This window comes from Micrasema longulum, unplaced genomic scaffold (genome assembly GCF_059751315.1).
Source record: "Micrasema longulum isolate JH-2025_06_02 unplaced genomic scaffold, ASM5975131v1 h1tg001033l, whole genome shotgun sequence".
Lineage (NCBI taxonomy): Eukaryota > Metazoa > Arthropoda > Insecta > Trichoptera > Brachycentridae > Micrasema > Micrasema longulum.
In genome coordinates, this window is record NW_028278221.1 from 289,046 (window position 1) to 303,202 (window position 14,157).

Below are 14,157 nucleotides of genomic sequence, written 5' to 3' on the forward strand. Positions count from 1 at the left end.
TCTGAGCATGTTCTTTATATGAAACTGCCGTGTTATAGTATTTATGTAACATTATATATTATATTATATTTATACATTTATATGTGTATTTTTTTTCTTTTCCACATTGAAGTGTTTATATTCTAAAAAATTAATTGTATTTATGTAGAGTAAAAGGCATTGCGTGCCGTGTATATTAATAAATAAATAAAGAAAAAAAAACGAAAAAAAAAACACAAATTAAATCAATAAATAGCAGTACCTAGGATAAATATTTTTAAAAAGGTCTCGAAAGTAGGTATAAACCATTTTATTAGTTTTATTAAATGGTCAAACCTCCCACTAAGTTCTCTACTATACACCCCTTTCAACATAAATACGCGTTTTAGATAACTTTTTTTCAACTTACGCACCCCCACACACGCACCCTCAAACGACGCACCTTTACAATTTTATAAACACTTATATTATGTATTATTAGATTAACAGTGGATTTTTTTAATTGGCTCTAGTATTGTTAATATATTTCTACTTATTTTATACCTCGACTCCCGACATGGTTGATATGAAATATTATTTAAAGGGGTGTTTTTCCACTAGAATATTTCATAGTCCCTAGACCTAGAGGCATAAAACTGATCACCTCACCTTCATATAATAATAATGATCAAGATACGTTGCGATTGGTGTACCAATGCAGTGCCCTATGCACCATAGTTGCGGAAAGGGAATGATAATGACTTATTTTTGTAGCTGTAAAACTCCCAAATAAAATGTGAAAATATGAATGTATTATGATTTAGATTTTCCTTTACCGGTAAGTTGTAATTAGTTCTTTATTACAGAACGTCTCGCTTTGAAGATAATGCATCGTAGAATAATGTTATTGCAGAGGAATATTTAGTTGATTGTAAGCAGATGTAGTCGTATAGAGTGATAGAGGAATCATTGATTACGTAAACTGATAATATGGTTGTACACGTACTTTAGCGCATGAGCAGATCCGCGAGGTACGTAGTTAGGAGTACATTTAGCAAAGTTACCGCGAGTAGACGATGCTTCAATGCGCTGCAGTTTCAGTGCGAGACGCGACACCGGGCCAGGCGCCAGGCCATTCCTTCCCGAACTCGCGGAGTCTCAAACCGCATAAACAATGCGGTTATTCGTGAACACCTGTGCACGAAACCGGAGCAGCTGACTCGGTCACAAGTGTAGGGACAATGTGAAGATTGGGTTTCTCGTCGGAAAACTAGCAGCCAAGGCGAAAAACCGGACCGTCGGTTTTCCTCGGAAAACACTTGTAGCGTGTACTACGTTATCCAATTAACTTTGAATCAAAGTTGTTTTATTACAAACGTAAATCGCTACATTTATCGCATCTGTTTTAATGCATCTAATAAAAAGAAAACATTAATGACATATTTCTTTTGTTAAGCTCGAAACTGGGGTGATTTAAAACTAAACATAAAAAAATATTTGTAAGATGATCATATGTAATTGACGCTGCTTATTTCCTAATCGGGTGAAAATAGGAAATTTACAGTTGGTTATGAGTGCGCGGGACACATCGTAAATCTGGAAGACGAAATTGCATAAACAAGATGATGGACGATGACACCGATGATAAAGATGACACGAAGAGGTAATTATTAACCTTTTCTATTTAATAATTTACTACTCAATGAAATGTATTCCGCCAATTATCAATTATCGCTATTACGTGTTACTCGCTATAAGCTATACACACGCAAATACACACAATACATTTTACCCACACACATTGCTCGATACTTAATATGAAATGCCGATATTTATAATATAATATTATATTGTAATTATACAATTGATTTTATGTAATCATTCCCTAGTGGTACACTGCTTTGGTACACTAACCGCAACGTATATTGATCATTTGAGTCACTTGAAGATAAGATGATTGGTCTTATTCCGATAAAAAATAAGAAAAGTATACGATTTTGCCATTTACAAACGCCGTTCTTTCAAAATCGCGTGATCAATAAGATTAAGTCAATGAAAATGAAATGAAAACAAAAATGTAATATGATATTGTGTATAATAAAAATACTTAACGTTTTATGTAACTAAAAAATAATTACATTTCCATCGGCAGATTACGCAAATTTGTTGCAAAAGATAATAAATAAAGCAAGAAAATTATCAAAGGAAAATACAAAATTTTAATTTTTATAAAAAAATTACAAGTATTTTAAATAACACAAATTTTGCGGTATTTTCCTTAAATTCTTAGTTAAATTTAAATTTAAAACCTAGCCTTAACCAATCGTTCAATAAAATTATAGTAATTAAAATAGTTTCGTTTAAACTTTTAACACCTTTTTACACAATAATGTTTTTTCATATATTTTTTAAGAAAAATATTTTGATTGAAAATATTTCATATCTACAGTATGTTTTTGGCAAAATTTTAAAATGACCGAGATGAATAAAAAAAGGATAAGAACTTAACTATATCAACAATTTTTTTGACCAGGCATAATTTAACCTGCCATTTAAGAAAATTACAATTTTTTGTGACTTAAAATTCTTGTATTTAAAAAAAAACAAAATTAATATTTTCCCTTAAGAGCTTACCCGTTTAATTAATTTGTGTTCTTTGAATCATTGTAACATTTTTTATGTGTATATGAGTACCAATTACCAATGTAGGCACATAGTTTAGTCTGAATTTTGAGACACAATCTGCCAGTCGACATGTAATTATTTTTTAGTTTTATACAAAACTTTTTAGAGTATTTTTTTAATATCTTAAAAAAAAGTTTTTCTTGTAATGTTTTATGAAAGATCGGCGTTTTAAAATGGCAAAATCGCACGATTTCCTTATTTTTTATCAGACTGTAGTCTGCAGCCTTCAGGCGCGAGGACAGGGACTGTGAAATATTCTAGTGGATGACATTGATGTAAATACACAGAATAGATTCCCTGACGTTCGTGCCTTGACACAATATTTTTATAGGGAGTCGGAGGAGGTTCATAGAGGCAGGGCCGCGATTATGAACGGCTATCTTCATCGGTATATACTGAGACGGTATAACTAATATCGATATTTACGTATGAAAGTGTGTTCATTTATATGAAAATTCTAAGTATCTTTGTCGGTATTCGGCAATTGAACATGTTTAGAAAAAATATATAAACATATTATATTTTTCATACAGAAAACTTAATTTTACCTTGTAGATAAAATTGAAGATACATTTTATCTTCCTATTAGAATGCGTACCCAGGAATGTTTTATGTTTTTACGGAACATATTAATTTTACTGATACCAGACGCAATAATCATTGCAATGAAATGTCTTGGATATTTGCAGCGAACTGTAAAGGATTTTAATTCCATCACTACCCTCAAAAAGCTATTTACTGCCTTGGTTAGAAGTAATTTAGAATTCAATTCAACAATTTGGTCACCTTATTACAATGTTCATATTTTAAAGTTAGAAAGAGTACAACGTAAATTCCTTAGATTCATCAATTACAAACTTAATATACCCACTGAAAATATTGATTATGATCATTTATTATCTACACTAAATATGTCAACTCTATGTAAAAGAAGAATTATAAATGACTTATTAAATTTATATAAAATAGCAAATGGCGTATTGGACGTCCCGGAATCAACTAGTGTTATCAGCTTGAAAGTACCTCTTCGAAATACTCGGCAGCTAACGTTATTTTTTGAATCTCCTGGCAGTCACAATTATTATTACAATTCACCAATACCTAGACTACACCGGCTAGGTAACGAGTATGGTGAAGTTGATATATTTTGTCTGTCTTTATATAAATATAGGTTAAGTATTCAAAAGGTTATAAATTAATTTATGTAAAATTTCTTAATATTTTTCTTTATTTACTATTTTTTTTTCTCATGTATCTCTATAATAATGTATAAACTTATATATATGTATATGTATGCGTGAATGTTTTCATATGTAAATTTTTTAAATATTTTTCTATGTACCATATACCTATGTTGGTACATTTCCTGATTTTTACTTATTATTGTATCTTTTAGCTTTTCTTATGTTATCTTTAATTTTAACCAAATTTACATACTCATGTTTCACTGCTGCACTTAAATGTAATTTCTAAAATATGTAAAAGCCCATTGGGCGTGTAAATCAATAAATAAATAAATAAATAAAATATGTAACACACTTTGAACATTAAACCCAATTTAAAAATCAGGTCTCTAACTTTATTAATAATTTGTTCTCTTGAATAATTATTGTAAAACGATGTATTTAAAAAAAAAACCTCAAAACATTGGTATCATGATTTTGTCTAAAGCTAGGGTTTCCTAGGACAGCGGTGCCCGTATTTTAACGACTGTAGTGAACGGTGATGCAGTGGACAGCCGTCATAACGGTGACTAGAGTGTGGTTTCCTAGGAAAACGGTGTTATGAACACCATTTAACACCGTTTCCCTAGGAAACCACTCTCTAGTCGACGTTACGACGGCTGTCCACTGCATCACCGTTCACTACGGCCGTTAAAATACGGGCACCGCTCTCCTAGGAAACCCTAGCTTAAGGGAAGAGACCATTGCAGGAGAGTGCTGCGAGATATTTCATAGATTTATATACTATTAAGCGTGTTTTCCAGATGCCCTTTGAAAGATATGTATTTGTGGGCAATAATATTTATTTTTTTATTTTTGCTATTATTTAATTATGTACGTTCTTCCCTTAGAGTATATACATATACTCTAAGGTTCTTCCACTTTCCATTATTTTGTATCCTCAACATCTCAACTCAACACAGGGCCCTTATTATGTTTTTTTGTAATATGTTTGTATTTGTATGAATAAATAAATTTAAAAAAAACCTGGCCTAGTATCTCACAATGCTGATTATCATTCATGATGTCCCAAGTATGGCCCAAAAGGCGCTCCAAAATCATTCTTTTTAAATCTCCACGGAGGTATTTTTGCTATATTTTTGCTTATTGTATAATATGCGGGTAAGGATAATCGTTTTGCTGTCAAATAATTTACGATCAGAGAACACTGCAATTAACTTATTTCCATTGCTTGCAACTTTTATTTTATTTATATTTTAATTTTACTGGGTGCGAAAGGGAAATGAGTTCACCCCGAAGATTGCTCTTGCAACGGAGGTTAGAAAAATCGGAGCAAATCAATCCTTCACTGGTTCACCCAAAATATTTGGCCCATGTATTGGTTTTTCGTTATGTTTTCTTGGAGCAGTCGAATTGAGAAATCTTTGCCAGTGAAACCGGTCACTGGTTTTTTCCAAATTTGAGATTAAAGTATCACTCGTTTTTTTTTCAGTAATAAATTCCATCAAGAATTTTCGCTTACAGGCTTGAACTTTGTACTCGTATAGTATATCTACGTTTTATTGTTGAGTTTTAATTTTACGCCCGAAGTGACAATTTGAAATAAAACAGCATTCACCCTCCACGTCCCCGTACTGAAATGAACTGTGGCTTCTTTTGGGGGTCGCGACGGGGTTGTATTGAAATTATTACAAAAAGCTTATTGTGAAGAGGGAACAAAAATGTATTAAAAATAACTGGTGAAATTGAGGGTGTCAATAAAAAAAGTGTTTTTATCAGAGGATCTAAATATTTACAGCCAAAATCATTTTCAAATTACTGTTTCAATAAAAAGAGAATTGACAAAGCAGATCATCATCATTTCCATTTCCGCACCCAGTGGTGCATTTGTAAATCAAATGCTACGTGTTTCGATCATCTGCTACATGTATTCAGATGTCATTCCAGGAACTATGAAAATTTTCAAATTAAACAACCTTTAAAATCAATATTTCACGTCCTTCCTTGACCCTGCGAGGAATCGAGCCCAGGATCTCAAAAATGGTAGGTGAACGCGCCAACCACTACACACCGAGGCGGACTTATCTCCACTCGATTTCCTTATTCGGAATTTTTACCTGAATCCAATTGAAAACTCTTTGCTTTTGGGTGTTACCACAATAATCGATCGATCGATCGGTGTAGCAGCTCTGGGTGAGTCACCGGAAAAACTGCATGTCCCAGTTGCCTTCGAATTGAGCGCCGCATCACGATCGTCTTTTGTTAAAGGCCAGAGGGCCTCAATTAAAATCATTTCATTTAAAAATTATATACATATATTTAAGAAGGTAAACATGAACAGAAAATAAAAAAGGAAAAATAATGAAACCCACTAAACCGCGAAACCGGCTTGTCAGCAGGTTTCTTATTTTTCTTTTACAAAGAAAAACGTTATTAACGAAATTAAATAATTTTAAAAGGTAATATAAACATTATTAAGAACTAAAAGCATACGTATTTTAACACAAAATTTATTAACAAAAAATTAAATAGATGACTGTTAACATAAAATAATAATCAATATAAAGCCTTGTTACATATGAGCCATTTAATTATTTTTTCCTTAAAAGTTTTGTCAACATTTTCTTTTAAGATCTGCTTTGGAATCTTATCAAAATTTTTAGTAATTGTATAATGAAGTGTTCTTTGGCCATACTTGTTAACAAACCTCGGTACTGACAAGCTTTAACGTTGTGCTAGCCTTGTATTATGTGTATGTATATACCTTTTCTGGTAGTTGCTATCAAATCGATATCTAGTAACAAATTTGAGCCATTGAATAGCATTTACGGACAGGCATCCTTGCTTTTTTAAAAGTTCGGGTACCTCTGCTTATCAATTCTAGCTGATCTGTTAATTAATTTAAGAGCCGATTTTTGTAAAGATTGAATTTTTTTCATGTTGGTTTTACAAGAAAGGCCCCAACTGGTAATAACGTACCTAATGATTGATTCCGCTAATGATAAACATCATTCACAAGTATTCCATGTATACCTGACATATAAGAATTGTTTATGTTCCTTACAATTGTAATAACAATCACATAAACTCGCTCTAGGTACAAACATACTTTGTGGTTGATTCACCAAAATACAGTCAGATAGTTTTAAATCACAGTGGTGTAACATTTGATCAATGGAGTCAGTGAAATAATATACAAATTTATTACTACAACTACTTACTACTATAACTTGAGTTTGTGTGTATAAATAGCACCCTATTTGCTACGCGTGTCTAAGTATCTGAAATTTAGGGAAAAGATTCACTTGACACAATTAGAAAATATATTCTAATACGGTTATGTAAGTGGGGATGTTATCAAAATAATACTTCACCCTTCCAAATATTATTCAACAACCGTGTAATTGATTTCCTTTTTCAAAATCCTTTTTAAGAATGTACCTAAGTCCAAATCTTTGTTGACAAGTACCGTATTTAACACCCCAGTGAGTTCATCAAGATTGACATATACTTTTTTTAAAAAAATTATTATATTTTTTTCTTCGCATTTTACAATAGGTATACATAAGTTACAAATACAAAAAAAATATTACATAAACACGAAAAAAAATCCCACGAAGGCATGGCCTATGAGTGGGTCTATATTTTGTTTGAAATTTAAATCAAGGCTTCTGGAAGAATACGACATATATAATATATTTTTTTGAATAAGTGCTTATTTCAACATTGATGAATACAAAAGTATATGCGTTTCTAGGGGTTATGGCCAATAGGGAAATATCACGTTTTTTTTTTTTTACAATTATGAATACATAAGGGTATATGAAATACTTTCAATTAAAAAAAAATTTTTTTTTGCGCTTATTAGTAGCAGAAAAAGTAGTTTTAAATTCATCATTTTGAATTCCCGCGAAAACACTTCATTACATAGGCCACGCCCCTCATACGTCACAAGCCGCTATTGAGTTTGATGTTGTGTCATTTCGTACGGAGATACCGTTGTGTTTTATTTCATCCGAGTTTATTTACATACATTAGTGATTTTACAACTATTTTTTGTGCATTATGTCTGGAATAAAGCACTATAAATACTGTATCGTACCCAGATGCAGGAATACTACGAAGACAACGCCAGAAAAATTGTTTTTATATGTGCCCAAAGATGCATCAATTCGAAGAAAATGGTGCCTCGCTATGAAGAGAGATATAAAGAAAAATAGGAAGTTTACTTCCAAATCCACTATCTATTGTTGTGAAGATCACTTTAATGTAAGTATTATTTAAAGTATTAATATGTTTTTATACGTATTTAGTTTGTCATTCATTACGGACATTCTGACATTTCGTATAACCTGAAATTAATTTTTTCGACACACTATCGATATATTATACATTTTTACGTTCATAGCGAGTATTTTTGTTTATCCAATGAGTCTCGGATCATTTCTGTATTGTAATGATATTTTTTTCAAGTGTATAAATAACATATTGCTATTTACATAAGGTTTTCTATTTGTTACAGTTGGAAGATGATTTGGAGAATTACATGAGGTATAAAATGATGGGAGGCAAGATTTTACTTAAAAAAAACGTTATTCCACGCATCTTCGATTGCCAGAAAGCCTTTAAAATGTCCCGAAAAAGTGGTGAGAGAAGAAATCGTATAAAAAAAATTGAAGAAATTCTTCAATCCTCGACTTTGATTCAACACTCTACTTCGACTGCGCCTTCAACTTCAAATCAACCCTCCACTTCGACTGCACCTTTATCTTCAAATCAACCCTCCACTTCGACTGCACTTTTGACTTCAAATCAACTCTCTACTTCGACTGCACCTTTTACTTCAGATCGACCTTCAACTTCGACTCAACCCTCGACTTGGACTTCAAAGTGTAATCAAAATTGTGAAAAGGCTATCCAAGTTAGCATAAAGGCTAAATACAGGAGCAAAGAATGCAATGTCTCTATAGGAGTACAGAAGAATGACTTCAAGGATATTGGGTCTTCTCCTATAAAGTTTCCACCAGTTAATCTTATTCATTCAGAAGAAACAGCATTGTCAGAGGCCATGACAACTGAAAATTCAGATTCTTCTTCTGACCATAGCACTGCAAGTAGTAGCCACTCGGAGTATAATGACATTGAAGTGGATAATGACTTGCTAGGAAAAAATATTCGAACCTGCTTTTTATTGACTATAGAAAGATTGCCTCAGCTGTATTTGGGAATACCTCAAAAAATGTATCATGTCATAGCACATTTATGCAGCCATTCTCAAGCTCCTAATTTGCATATATTAATTACACTAAAAAAGATTAGGCTTGATTTTTCTTATAAATTACTTGGAGCACATTTTGGCTTATCACCTGCTACTGTTGGTAGAATTTTTAACAAAACTGTGCCTGTATTAGCTAAGTATTTAAACGAATTGATAATTTGGCCATCTGCGCGTAATATTAGGCGACGGCTACCAATATCATTTATTGCAAGATATTCAAAGGTAAAATCCATTATTGACTGTCTCGAAATTCAAATTGAAAGACCTTCAAATCCGTTGCATCAATCTCTCACATGGTCTGATTACAAAGGGTGCAATACACTGAAATACTTAATTTCATGCACACCAGATGGTATGGTTAATTTTATATCAGTTGGATATGGAGGACGTGCCACTGATTCAACCATTGCAGAAAATTGTGGTTTTTTTAATTTCCTCAAACCGGGAATGTCTGTAATGGCGGACAGAGGTTTTAAAAATATTGCACATCAGTTGCAACAGCAGGGTTGTGAAATTGTACGCCCACCAAGTGTTTATGCCAATGTAAATTGTACACCACAAGAGGTGAAACAATCTAAAAGAATTGCCGCTCTGCGGATACATGTGGAACGTGTAATTAGTAGAATCAGAGAGTTCCATATGCTTAGAATGCATGCCACCGTCGACCACAACCTTATTCAAATACTGGATTGTATCATAGTTATTGTTTGCGGATTAATAAATCTGAGGGATACTTTGATCAAAATTTAAGTGACGAATAAGACTTTATCCTCCGGTGAACCTTACTTGGACCGCTGCCTCTCGACCAGTAGTTCTTTGTTATTGTATTTAAATATCACGTTTATTTGTAACAGCTCGTCAAACTATTATTGATAATTATTGCAATTCTTATTAATATTGATAATTTTACATAAACTAAAAACTTATATCTCTTAACCGCAATTGTCATTGTTATTTATGGACTTTTCTTTATTCTCATTTTATATCTTACTTCTCTTATCAATATAAAAAATCTCACCATGTATGTATGCGTTATGTTTTAAATTTGTATCCTTCTACTTTTCTTTTGAAACTGTTTTAGCATCTAGTTTATTTTATTTACTTTCATAATATTTCATTTACTTTTTACTTATAGGTTTATATCACATATATTATAATTTTCTAGTTCCATTTTCTGATACTTGTTTATTTGTATTACCTTATAATTGTTTTTATTTACTGATATACTCAATTAATCTTATCACATTTAAGTATCGGCAAACACGGATTTCTTTTTTCTTTGTTTTGTTTTCGTGATAATACGCTTGCTCGATTATTTCATTCACTCACAATTTTTCTTTCTGGCTTACCGAAACACTTGATAAAGTAAATATACTGTGATTGCTGTACAGAATTCATTTTATTATTTTATATCTTTGTATTTTTTGTTTACATATTTACTGTTTTTTTTTGTGTTTACCTTCATTCTTTTTTTAAAATTTCAAATATTTTCTACTTTCACTTTTTTTTTTCTATACATTTACCTATTTGTGTTTTATTTTTAAGTACGTTAGCATGTATGTTTTTTGTAAATGCCCCTTAGTAGTAAAAAACAAAACAAAAAACAGTATGTAAAACATATTATGACCATATCATATTCTTGAAATAAAAAAATGATATCCAAATTGATTTTTTTTTAAATAATAAATAAAAATGGTGTATTGGTTAACCACTACAAGCAAATTTTACACATTTGTTGCCATAGAGTTCAATCAAATGGAACATGCTCAGATATTTTGCAAGGTGGCAACCTCCACCGCAGCTGATAGAAAACTAAAAAAAAGCAGCAAGAAATAGTAAACTAACAAGCAAAACAATAAGTATGCAAGTAAAAGAGAAATGAAATAAATAGTCAAAAATCAATTTAAATGCTGACAAAATCAGCTTTTATTTGTTCTATAAAAAAGGTACATTCTTACAAATAATCAAAATATATAAAAAAGATGAAACATTGGGTGCATTGACAATTTAAAAAAATAAATTATTTGGAAAACGGAACAGTCCTACTTATGTATTTATAGCTCATAACATCATATTAATTGCATGGAATTTGAACCAATAACAGGTTCCGTAAATTGTACAGTTAGTAAAGAAATATTATACATATAAAAATAACAGGTAACAAAAAAATAAAAGAGAAAAATGCTATTTACAAATGGGACATGATTAGGATGGGATGCATGAAGAAATGATAAGAAGGGGAGGGGAGAGTTAAAAAATATACATATTTATTATTATAGCATCCATCAAGCTAGATAATGAATTTTAAATGCGGACAGAGTGAATGTGTGAATTTTAATGCTGACAGAATGATATTTGTATAGCCTACATCTTTAAATTTGGTATTGTATACTGAACAAGGCATATGGAAAAAAGCATTTTTAACATGTGTTTTACTTATTGGTACATTAAACAGTACCAATAAGGGTATAAATAATTACTAACATAACAATAAATTATAACTGAAACTTCAATTTGTCGAATATGGCTTCGGACCAAAAAGTTAAAGCATTAGCTAATAAATCTTCACACAATTTCTCATCATAATTCACAAAGCATTGTGTGGTTTGTTTTGTGGTCTCGAAGTCTGGACTAGCCACACAATAAAGCCCCCTTTTTTTTTTTGAGAGATGCATTTGTATTTGCATTTGTGCCATGAATTTGGGGCTCGGTTCATTACCTGTAAAATATTTATTTGCAGATGATTTCTTGGTTGGGCATTTTATTTCAACTATATAGTCGTCACATACAGCATCGGGAGAAGCTCCAAAAACAGGATATTCAGCTAAAATTATGAATCCGCATTTTCTTAGTTTCTTATTTGTTTTCTTTAATTCTTGGAAAACATCTTGTTCTAAATGTCGACCTCGTTTCATTCCTTCAGTCTCTACAATTTTAGCACCTAAAATGTTTTCAACCAACGAACCATCAATCATTTTGCAATGTGCAGCTTCATACATTTTGGATGCTGTAATACGTCCAAAGCGTAATTTATGCCATAGCGCGCAGTTGGATTGTTTATATGTGATTTTTTCAGCATTCTTGCAAGATGACGTGTTCATATTATTCTTGCAATAATTTATGAATTGTTCAGCTGTAGATCCAATTTTCCTATATGAGAAATCATCCATCAAATGCATTATTGTTAACTTTTCAACACCTTTTGGTTCATTAAAATAACCCATCAAAATGACATCCCTTGTCTCAGGGTTCAGTGTTTTTCACTAAATTGAAAAGAAATGAACCATCACCTTTTTCGATTACAATAGGATTTTTGGTACTTAATTCTTGAGCGGTAATAAATTTAACGGAAGATCCAATCTCAGCCATCTTTGAGCGCTTCCAGTAGCACTCGGTTGATGTTGTAGATGGTTCCTCACTTCGACGATGAAGCCATGACAAAATAACAACGGCGTGCTTGCAACCTCCTGAAAATAAATGAGTATTTTTACTTTCTTTTAAATAACTGGTCCTACCATTTAAATATGATGTTGGACTTAAATTCTATGGATTACATGAACATGTTTTATTCTTTTCACTTAAGTCCATGAGAAAGGTTCAGGTAAAAATCTTTTAACTCCTTTTTAAAAGATGGTATGCAATTTAAAAACTGTAAAAAGCGTCAAATACGGTTGATTTCAATAAAGGACTATTTGTGTCTATTTTACACCTTTCTTTTCTTCATATTATGAAATATTAATCTGGGATAAGTTAATCTGATGGACAAAATACTTGTTTATACCAAAAAGTTTTAGTTGTCCATTGAAAATATAATAGATATTTCTGAGTATGTTTTATGACAGGTCAAACATTGAAAATAATATAATAAAATGGTTTTATTCTTGTTTTCTCTAAACAAAGTACAAGTCAGATAATGTACTTTTAGAAACACCAATAAATCACATTGCTACTAACCTTGAGCTGCTGGACAATCTTCACATACACAGGACTCCACTATTTCCTCCCTTTCATTACATACCAAAGTAACGGAATATGCTTTTTGGCGTACTTTATGCTCCGGTGTGACACGTGCTTTTACAAAACACAACGCTCCAATTCGTTTAACTTGCACGTAGCCAATTGCATTATCGCCATAATTTTCCCTGGACGACCTGTGTAAAAAAAATATATAACCGTCAGTATCTATCTAGTGATTCAAATAAAATATTTATGTCTTGAACATAACATTTATCTGATGCCAAGTACATTAATGCTAATAATAAGTATAGATTTAAAAAGCAAATCATACATTTTAGAAAGAACACGGATTATAAATGTACACATACAATAGTATAAACTTCGTTCTTAACCTTCGGGAACGAAAAATTAGGTTATGATACTGACTTGTCAAGTAATATTTCAATCAATATTTTACATAATGAATGATACACATCGATATTACTTTGTCATCATTGTTAACTATTTATATACTTTCGTTTTAAGTGTAGGATGTTTAATATATCAACAATTTATAATGCCAACTGGTTTTCTAATCCAAAACACAAAACGAGGTTAGAATGACACTTGTATTCGGGGAATGTTTAATATAATATTTAAATGATTCATGACAAACATCAACACATATAATTGAAAAATACATTAAAATCTATAAATATTTATAATAATTACTTACCTAGCAGCCTTTATTCCTCGGATTTCAGCACTAATATACTGCATATTAGTAGAAAAAAAAGACGCCAACATTATAGCATCTACTTTCGGCAAATTATCGGATTGAGCTTTTGAAAATCCGTCTTCCATTATTTTAATTTACTTCTATATCACTCTAGATTAATTATAATTTACAAAAATAACTTAATATATAACTCACAACGTCAGAATCGTATATAAAAAACACGCAACTTAACCAGCCTGTACAAACAGTTCGACTAAATGACAAACATCATAGACGATAGCGGGTTGTGACGTCACCACCGTCACGACCAATCATATCGCGTTCTTATAAAGGCGTGTTTTTTAACATTTTTATTTTAAAAATTAAGAATGAAAACA

General features: G+C 31.5%; 3 protein-coding genes across 4 annotated transcripts in view; 2 read left to right on the plus strand and 1 right to left on the minus strand.

The window, feature by feature from the left end:
- The first annotated feature begins 1,057 nt into the window (after window positions 1–1,057).
- Window positions 1,058–14,157, plus strand: part of Clk (circadian locomoter output cycles kaput protein Clock) — a 65,116-nt gene continuing 52,016 nt past the window's right edge. For both annotated transcript variants that reach the window (XM_088232880.1, XM_088232882.1), the window contains exon 1: window positions 1,058–1,621. In XM_088232880.1, the coding sequence (XP_088089006.1) occupies window positions 1,581–1,621 (41 nt within the window). In that variant the 5' untranslated portion in view covers window positions 1,058–1,580. The remainder of the gene's footprint in view (window positions 1,622–14,157) is intronic.
- Window positions 7,761–10,769, plus strand: LOC148277437 (uncharacterized). The gene is made up of 2 exons (XM_088232894.1): window positions 7,761–8,096; window positions 8,350–10,769. The coding sequence occupies exons 1-2, from the start codon at window positions 7,893–7,895 to the stop codon at window positions 9,853–9,855; spliced, it is 1,710 nt and encodes a 569-aa protein (XP_088089020.1). The 5' UTR covers window positions 7,761–7,892; the 3' UTR covers window positions 9,856–10,769.
- On the minus strand, window positions 11,004–14,049 carry LOC148277438 (uncharacterized). Its single transcript, XM_088232895.1, has 3 exons — window positions 13,778–14,049; window positions 13,060–13,256; window positions 11,004–12,572 (listed from the first exon to the last, which is right to left on the minus strand). Exons 1-3 carry the CDS (start codon window positions 13,903–13,905, stop codon window positions 12,349–12,351), a joined length of 549 nt encoding a protein of 182 aa, XP_088089021.1. The 5' UTR covers window positions 13,906–14,049; the 3' UTR covers window positions 11,004–12,348.

Bases quoted from the DNA above. Each gene is read 5' to 3' on its own strand.
- LOC148277437 (XM_088232894.1), top strand. From the start codon at position 7,893: ATGTCTGGAATAAAGCACTATAAATACTGTATCGTACCCAGATGCAGG. The intron at 8,097-8,349 runs GTAAGTATTATT...TATTTGTTACAG, and splicing joins GTTGTGAAGATCACTTTAAT to TTGGAAGATGATTTGGAGAA.
- LOC148277438 (XM_088232895.1), bottom strand. From the start codon at position 13,905: ATGGAAGACGGATTTTCAAAAGCTCAATCCGATAATTTGCCGAAAGTA. The intron at 13,257-13,777 runs GTAAGTAATTAT...TTTTTTACACAG, and splicing joins CGAGGAATAAAGGCTGCTAG to GTCGTCCAGGGAAAATTATG. The intron at 12,573-13,059 runs GTTAGTAGCAAT...ATTTATTTTCAG, and splicing joins AGATTGTCCAGCAGCTCAAG to GAGGTTGCAAGCACGCCGTT.